A 9,464-nucleotide genomic window follows, 5' to 3' on the forward strand; every position below is an offset into this window, starting at 1 on the left:
GGTGAGCAGGTTCCACCACAAGAAACCTTACCAGTTGAGCTACGCTTGGTTCGTGACTTACATAGGAGTATAACTCAGAGTAAATAAGGGATGTGGAAAATAGGGTGGATCATGATTCAGTTCAATAAAATTGCTTACAGTTGTGCCTCGTAGGTACACCAAATCCGACACATGTCGACGTGGTTCTTAAAAAAGTTAACCTACCAAATCCGGCACGTGTCGACGTGGCTCTGCTTGCCGTTTATATGCAGCACATGTGTAAGAATTGTTACTTTTGGTGTTTGAAGTTCCTAACCATTCGTTAAGCGTCCCAATCTTTAGTGATGAACCTGAGAAGTTTATACCATCTATCCTTGTGGAGGGATTTCAGTGTAAGCAATCTAACCTTGACATTCACGGTTAGTTTAAAAGCGACCCAACTCTTTTGTGAGCTCCTCAGTGAAGACATACCGGGGAGTGCACTTCGGATCTAAATCTCATGCTTTCTTTGTGTTCTTCGTATTCTTCATCTAGTGCAAGTTGACTTTTAGGTTGATAGTAATTTTTTAGTGGTCTATAGTCCTGTTTGTATACGCTTTTCTGGAATTCGCTTATCTGGCAAGCAGGCTTATCTGATAAGCCCGCTGTCTGAAGAATCCGCTATCTGAACAAGTTGGGTGTTTGGCAATCCTGATTATTTTGTGTTTTGTGTCGATTGTCTGTCCTGAATGGTAAATTGACCTGAATGCCCATGAAGCTAATAATAGCTCATTTTTGTTGTGAATCTGAGGAGAAGGTAATAATTCTAATGTCTTTGAAGTTTGTTAAATAGAAATTGCATCACAATAACATGAAATTCATATGATAGATTGATCTAGTATGGAAACATCCGTCATGGGTACAACAACGAATCACGAAACCATAGCAACAATAATAGCATCACGCAATGCACCCATATTCATGTCATCTCCTAAAGCAGCAACACCACCATTTTATGTTAGGTTGGATTGAATTAGCATCATCTTCCTCAAAATCATGTTCAAAATGCACGTCATGTACTGCACGCATGCAACAAAATTGCTCAGTCAGCTTGACGCACATGTAAAGGCACCACTGCCTCTCCTTCTCAACAGCAGCAGCACCACCCACCTCTCCTTAACAGCAGCAGCACCAGGGGCGGGAAGGCGGGCAGGGGCGGCCGGCAGCGGGGGCCAAGCCCAGGGATGGCGGCAATGGGATTTGGGCAGGAGGTGGTGGACGGGATCTGGGAAGGAGGTGGCGATGGGATCTGGCTGGTGGAGGGTGGGATATGTGCAGGGAGCCGGTGGAGGCAGGCGGGCCGCGGACGAAGCCAGTGTCGGTCGGAGGGTGGTGGACGAGGCCGGCGGCGGGCGCGGGATCCAGGCGCAGGGGACGGACGACAGGGAAAAATCGCTTCACTTGCCCGAGAAGCGCCCCCGAGGCCGCGTACAGGATAAGCGGTGCACCAGTTATTTTTCAGATTGTGAGCTAAACGACTTGAGTGGTAAGCGGAAATAAACAAGACGTTTGGATGAGCTTTTGACTTATTTCCACTAAGAAATAAGCGGATACAAAATTACAATTTTACTCGACTTTGGTAACTTGACAGCTTTATGTGACTATGTGAGAGGTGTCATCTATGCGAATAGGTCCCTGTAACTTTCCGGTAATTGCTATATATTATGTGCTTCGTCGTAGCTTGAGCAACGTTTTCCTGTGGCTTACGTGCACCCTTTGAAGTGAGCAAGATGATCTTTTCATCATGTGGCGGCGGGAGGACTCTCTCTTCAAACCTTGTTTTAATTTTTTTTTTTGCTTGCTTTCTTTTTTGTGTTTGAAATGGGATCTAGAAAAGTATGCATCGATGGATTTTTTTCTATAAAACTAGCGATTGTGGAATGGAGGGAACCTTTGCTTGTTTGTCGTCGAATATGGGTCAAATATATGAAGGTTTGGGTAGACAAACACAAAAAGGAAGCGAATTATTGTGGACACGAATTCAGAAACGAAGCGTTTTTGGCGTGGTGAGCACTGCATGTCGACGCGGAAGTAAAAAGTAAGTAGCAGCGGTAATTGTAATTCGGAAGGAAGGACGCGCCAGAGAAAGGAGTCGACCAGTGGAATCGCGTCAGCGGCGGCGGGCCCGGTGGTGTCAGTGGCCGTTGACGTCAGCGGCGGGGCGGCGACGGGGCGCTCGCGCTCCGAGGGAATCCGGGCGCTCTGCTCGGCATCTGACGGATGCGTCCAACCTTGGCGTTCAGGCGTCTCAGGGTCGTGACCGAGTGTACTCCCTCCCTCCCAAATAAACACGCATCTCGGAGTCCAACGTTTTTAAATTTAACTAAAAATATAAAAAATAGTATTAATATTTGTATCCGTAAATAAATGTATTAGAAAAGCATACTCAATGCTCAACCTAATAATATTTATTATACATCGTAATAGTAGTACGTTTTTTTTATAAATTTTAGTTAAATTTAACTCATCGAGAAGTGAGACGTGTGTTTATTTTGTGACGGAGGGAGTACTCCTCCGATTGAACGCTGCTTCTTCAGATCATCAAAAGGCAAGCATGCCTGAACAATAATCAATGACACAGGTCGTCTGAACGAGATACTAGAAAGAAAAAAAAATTGTGATCCTTGCGTGCTTTCTCTCAATTTCAACCAACCAACCAGGGCCTTTGCTATGCGATGATGACATGATGCTTATGCCTTGTACCTTTTCACTGTTTCCTGATTGCGATCGCAGCAGGGAGAAGAAGAAGAAGAAGAAATTAAAGCATGGGGCAGATCTTAATCAAGATGACCTGGATCCAACACGGAATCCCGTCACGATCGCAGTGCTCGATGAGACCGATCCACCGTCTCGTCTCGCGCGGCGATCCAAAAGCCTCTCGATGCCTGCCTGCGGTCAAGATTTTCGAAGCCCGGAATGACGGAGGAAGGTGATTCATGTGTTCTCTCAGTCCAAGCAAAGCAAGACAGAGAAAAAGGGAGGCGGAAAGAGATGAACGGGAATCAAAGCAAGCAGCGCACTGCATGAATGGTGCCGCGATTTTGGCTTGGGTAGGCGACGCTCCGACAGAGGCGACAAGGGCAGGCCATGTGCCCTCGTTTCGGCTCATATCTTATCAGCATGGTCAGAGCACTTGCTGCCTAATAACATGCATGTGTTTGCTGAATTCCTGTTGCTCAATCCCGGCACCACTGTGCACAAATTCCATTATTATTCCCTTCTGAATTTGGATTACACGCGCCAACAGTCCAGTCCTTTGCGTTTGTTGTGGTTCCCTTGTCATTCCCAGCAGATCCTTCCTGCCCCTCTTTTTCGCACAAAGGCTGCTGCAGCCAATTCCCCCTCGATCCAGAAAGCTGCTGGAATCTGCCTGTAACTAGCAGGGGTGACAAATCCAAGACCGGTAGGAGCTAAACCAGCAACACACACAAACACATAACACATGCTCTTTCTTCTTCTTCTTCTTGAGGAAGGAAGAAAGAGGGAGGAAGGAAGGAAAGGGAATCTGAATTCTTGCCACCGCCTGAATGGAAATGAACAGTACGAGTACTAGTACCATTTCGACACGCGAACCCAGAGGCTATGAATCGGAATCGTCAACGCTGAAAGGAGCCCTGCAATTGCTGCCCACCACCCCGAATCGGCACGGCAGGCGCAAACACAGCCGCACAAGGTGATGCCTGATCCTGAGGATGGAATGGAAAGGGTCACTTCAGAATCCCTTTGCTTCCGATCACTCACAGCCCTTTCACCCTGCTCTACTCCAAACTCCAAAATAGCGTAGAGTTTTCTGCTGCCACAAGCTTTTCCTTTTACAGCTCCTAGTATAAGTTTATAGTTTATAACCACCACATGAATACACGAACAGGATCGTCTCTTGGATAACCACCACACCACACGCATGGAGGCCCGTCCTGTCGACTGAATCAACCTCAACCGGCCTGTCTTCAGCTTCTAGTTCCTGACGATGATATCCATCCTCCTCCTCCACCTCCTCCAGTTGGACAAAGCGGCCGTCTCTTTCCATCGCCGGCCGCGGCCGGTTCTTATCTCACCAGAAAAGAAAGAATGGCTGGCGTGGCGTGCGCCGCCGGCTATCCTCAGATCAAAACGTTCTGAAGCTGAGCTCAAGATAAGGCGCGGATCCTTCCTTTCCGATTGGGCCGGCCGCAATCCATTCAGATTCAGGTCACATCTCACTCCCCTGAATCTGAACCGTTTCCTGCAACCCTCTTTCCTCTCTATACAAGAGAGATACAACTGGACTAGCACTTTCTTCTCTTCAGTTTGGCAGAAACAACACTAGTGCTGTACCAGAACAGAACCCTGACTTCATCATACCAGAAAAGTACAAAAGAAGGCCAGGAATTGCACTGCAGACACGAGGCAGTTCGTAATTGGACTGAAAACACCAGGAATTGCACTGAAAACACAAAGGGGGCCTACCGATCACCATCTTGCAGCTCACGCGTTGTGTTGCCCGGGACCAGGTGAATTACACGGCAAATTTGTGCGCCTGGTTGGTTTCAACTCGCCCGAATGGCAAACACACAGAGGAACCACCACCTATCATCCCTATGCACAGCTATACTTACAGCAAGGAGAGTCTCAGAAGGTCTTCACGATCTCAGGCTTCCAGCCCCGCCACACGATGTTCCGGCACCCGAACTTAAACTCCTGGAGCCTCCTCTTCAGCGACCCTTTCTTGGTCCGCTTCGCGCCTGGTTCGGACACCGAGCCGTGGTAGTGCAGAGGCGGCTGCGGCGGCCCGGTCTCGACGCTGTCGACGATCTTCTGGACCATCTCGTACACCTCGCTCATCTTCGGCCGGCTCTTTGGCATCCGGACAAGGCAGCGGTTCGCCACGCTGGACAGCTTCAACATGGACTTGAGGTTGTAGTGCCCCTCCAGGCGCGGGTCGATGATGATAGGGAACCGCTTCTTGTCCCCGACGTATGGCTTCACCCACTCCAGCAGCTTCTGCTCGCTCTTTGGCCGGTTCCGGTCGATGGGCCGCCGCCCGGTGATGAGCTCGTACAGGAGAACGCCGTAGCTCCATATGTCGCTCTTTGCAGTAAGGCGCCCGGTTTGCATGTACTCAGGTGCTGCATAGCCTAGAGTTCCAACGACCTGTTAAAATTGAACCATAAGAACATAACATGATAGTTCAGATGGATCTTAAGTCCAAGATGTTTGTTGTAGGAAATAATGAAATGGCATGAAGAAAGACACAACCGTAAAACTATCACCAGGGTGAATTGTTATGGTAGCTGGCAACTTCGCAGAAACAGTTTAAAACTATACTCTTGTTACTTTGCAGTTTGCACAAACATTCCAAAGCTGCTTGAGAAGTGAATTTATTAATACTTCTTAATGTTCTGATGTAGTCACACCTTTATATTACTTCAGTTCCCGTTCTCAAAAGTATTTGACTCTGTTCTTCATGTCCGCTTCAGAAACTTATTAATACTTCTTATTAAGAGGTTAGTGCAATTAGCAGGCTACGGTGCTGCTATGTAAGGGTGGGGCAGGGGTTCGGGGATTTTCTCGACCTGTGTGAGAAGGTCTCCTTCTTAGCAAAATGCCTGGGGGCTGTCTTAACCCCCGCAGGTCGAGTTTTTGAGGTTAGTGGAATTAGGATTGTAATAGGGCAGCAACATAGCCTTTTAGTCCCAAACCAGCGTGGGTAGGCTAGACCATTTCCTTAACAATGCAAGTAGTAACCAAAATAATTATGTCTCTGGAGGTGGAGCAACACTATCCAAATCCATTAGCATAAAAACATAACAATGTTAAAGAACTACAACTAAAAGAGCTTTACTAGTTGCCTATTCTTCAGTATCATAATTCTATTTTATTCAAGTCATAACACATTCTGTGAGTTGAATACTGTCAGAATACTAGTACGGTAGTACCTACTTGCCAAAAGGATATGGAACATTATGCTACGGAAACACATTAATGCAAAAAATAACTGTTGGCTTATAAATGTGCATACCGCTGTGGAGACATGGGTCAGACCTTCCGTTGGTCCATGCCTAGCCAAACCAAAGTCTGACAATTTAGCATTCCAGTTCTCATCCAACAGGATGTTGGATGTTTTCAGATCTCGGAAAATAACCTGCATGTATATCTTAAATTTAGTTGGAGATATATAGCTTACTGAAATGGGTAAAGATAATGCAGCCTTTGATATTTCATTTATTCCTTCTGCAAGATGCACATGTGGAGGGATGATAACGCCACACGAATGTTTCAGATCACACAAGTGTTATGGGCTCGATTACCAGAAAGCAAATGAGTTACCTGGAATTCCATTTCTTCATGCAGATACTTCAGTCCCCGGGCAGAATCAAGAGCTACTTTTAGTCTCATTGGCCATGATAGAGTCGAAGTTGACCTGCTCGACAAGTGATCATCCACACTTCCGTTAAGCATATATTCGTACACTAGAAGCCGTTGTACTCCCCGCTCATCATCTTCAGCACAGTAGCCTATTAGTTTAACTAGGTTTGGATGGTCAACAATTCCAAGCACATTCATCTCTGTTAACCACTCCTTCTGCCCCTGAAAGAAGATCATAATTTGTTAGAATCAATACAGCTAGCTAGATCTAGATTCCAGTGTATGTGACTTCAAACCTACTCACCAAGCAAGTGGGATTGAAAGGATTTCAAGGTGTACTTGGCTTGTGTATTTAGCCTACTAGTGTTTTCTATACGGCCGAACTAGTTGACTAGCCGTACCTAGAACAGTATGTGCATTCCCTGACGCAGGTAACCTACTGAAAGGTTTCTTTTCTCAAGAAACGATGACTCTGAATTTTTTGGTTTATTTTCACTGTGGCGAGTATGACAAGTCAGAGCTAAGTCCAAATAAGACTGCTCTTAGACCTTCTACAGACTGACGACAACGACAACAATATTTGTATTCGCTATCATTTAGTAACTTTAAGAACGTTCCCCAGCTACTGTAAATGGTAGGGAATTACAAGAATATGAGAAAACTTGCCTGAAGTCCTTTACGATTCAACTGCTTAACAGCGATCTCAATTCGTTCATTAGGTTCGTCAGAGGTCTTGATGATGCCCCTGTACACACAGCCAAAGCCACCCTCGCCAACCATGAGTGACCGGCTGAAGTTGCGTGTGGCACTCTTCAATTCAGCGAAGGAGAACACCCTCAGGTTAGATGGTCGGTCGGTGAAGCTGGGGTACTGTGTCCTCCTTATTGACTCGGCACTCATGTCGGATACATTCAAGGAGGTGAAGTCTGAACCAGAGCGGACATCGCGCTCTGTTGATGTTGTGCTGATGGACCGTACAGACGCGGACATGGTGACAGGATCCTCCTCTTTGACCTCTCCATGCCAGAAAGGCAGGCACCTCATTGCTGCAATGCAGTGGGAACTAATTAGGAAAGTCATCAGAAGGAGGTCATGCTTTCCCCCACAAAACACAAATACAGATCAAACAATGGAGTGATAAAAGCTACTAAATACTGAACTGGGGTCCCGCAAAAAATTGTGTTGGCAACCAACCGGTGTGGTCTAAAAACAGGTTTCAGATGGTAAAAATTCTTCTACCTTGAAGGATCTTTTTCAGGTGCAGAAACAACAACAACAACATAGCCTTTCAGTTCCAAGCAAGTTGGGGTAGGCTAGAGTTGAAACCCAACAAGAGCCACTTTCAGGTGCAGAAAGTGGAGACACATTTGCTCACATGATTAGAAATTCATAACCGAATGGAAACTGAACAGGGGTGGGGAGAAGGGGGCGGGGTAGTGCCATCCCCCCGCCCTAACGATGATAATTCTAGGAAATATTAGCACATTACGTACCGATTGTTCATTTTTTAGTTAGAGTGAAGAGGGGAAAACAATAAGAAGTTTCTAGTTATAACTATCGCATGATTCACTGATTTTTCTTCTTCTCTGAAACCTACTGTTTGTCCATGCCATCACATCAGAGCCTATGAACTATCACTACCATTATATTATAATATTTATTTTAAAAACACCGTCTACTTGCCGCTACGGGTATAAATTGCCAAGTGTGCTAATCTCTAGTAGAGATGACAAAAGGCGATTGGGCGAATTAATGTGCGGTGTCGCCTAGCGTCTAAGCGAACTAGAAGGCCGCTTGAGTGACAATGCTACTTGCCCTGTGGCAGCAACTATCTCATGTGAAAAGAATGCTCCAAATTGTCATAACTGGAAAATGCTACGGACGGATCGTAACAGATCCTAACAAAAGAGGATCCTTTTATCACTTTAAAGCCCAAACAAACCTAAAATTCAGACAAGGCTGGACTAAAAATCATGCCTTTCAACTGAAGTGCCAAAATTTCTGTGCAAGAATCCTGCAGCTGTGACAACTAACAAAACAGCACGAGTCATGAAACTACATGAACCAGCAACAACCTTAATAAACCTGGAACTACATATAAGTATCCTCTTCTTAATACCAACCACAAATTCCTGTCGAATCCTAGCTTACTAACAACCTTAATTGTGGCAAAACCTCTGGTTAACGTTCGTAGAAACCGGTGAGAAGAAAGGGGGAAAAGGTGAAGGATATACAGTACCTAAGATGCAAGGAAACTTAAGGACAAAGACATGAAGAGAAAGGCGTCTGCCCTCTAGCAACAAACCTCGCCTATCCTGTGGAGGTGGAGCTGATCCGAGGGGAGGCGGCCGGCGGTGACCCGGGGAGGGGAGCTCCGATCCGGGAGGCGACGGGGAAAGCGGAGGCGGAGAGAAGGCCTGGGGCTGCGGGGCTACGCAGCAAGCACGGCGGCGGCAGCAGCGGTCAAAGTTCGGAGCTCGCCTGATATTTTTTTTTCCTCCCCCACTCCTCCAGCGCTCTGCTGTGTCACCAACCAAGAAGCTGCGAAGCAAAGACGGCTTCTTTTTATTATTGCTACACTATAGTATGCCGTGTTTGTGTGCGCCCGAATTTTCTTCGCTCTGTCCGGGAACGCAGGTGAGAAGACGACGGGGGAGGAAGAAGAATTCCTGGTCGTCCCGTCCGTCTCGCTTGTGAATGGCGACGGGTTGGGAGGGAGCCAGGGTGGGAAGAAATGGTGACGGGGAGGAGCACGAGGGGAGATGGGTCATCGGATCGGAGGGAACACGCGGACAATTTATTTCTTTTTTGGTTTGGTGAGACAAAAAACAAGGAAAAGTGTTTTTTCGGGTCAGGAGTTAACCAACTGCCCCCAACTAACAACGTCTTTGGCACGTCCTCGAAAGTTTCTGTTCACACCGCATCGACGGGTGAAACAGGGGAGCATATGAAACCGACATGCTGTGGGTGGTCTCGCATAAAAATTAAAGCGTCCATGCACGAAGACAGTATGGGTTCATCCATCTCCTTACTGCATGAAACCTGTACCCACAAAATAAAACCAAAGATGCAATAATCCTATTAAAATAAACTTGTTAGAA

At 46.5% G+C, this 9,464-nt stretch overlaps 1 protein-coding gene across 1 annotated transcript; it reads right to left on the minus strand.

Moving 5' to 3' along the window:
- Positions 1-4,251: 4,251 nt before the first annotated feature.
- Positions 4,252-9,113, minus strand: LOC101753564 (probable serine/threonine-protein kinase PBL19). The gene is made up of 5 exons (XM_004954352.3): positions 8,669-9,113; positions 7,030-7,409; positions 6,325-6,585; positions 6,017-6,139; positions 4,252-5,148 (listed from the first exon to the last, which is right to left on the minus strand). Exons 2-5 carry the CDS (start codon positions 7,405-7,407, stop codon positions 4,627-4,629), a joined length of 1,284 nt encoding a protein of 427 aa, XP_004954409.1. The 5' UTR covers positions 7,408-7,409; positions 8,669-9,113; the 3' UTR covers positions 4,252-4,626.
- Between the last annotated feature and the right edge of the window lie 351 nt (positions 9,114-9,464).

Source organism: Setaria italica, chromosome I, assembly GCF_000263155.2.
Source record: "Setaria italica strain Yugu1 chromosome I, Setaria_italica_v2.0, whole genome shotgun sequence".
Taxonomy (NCBI): Eukaryota; Viridiplantae; Streptophyta; class Magnoliopsida; order Poales; family Poaceae; genus Setaria; species Setaria italica.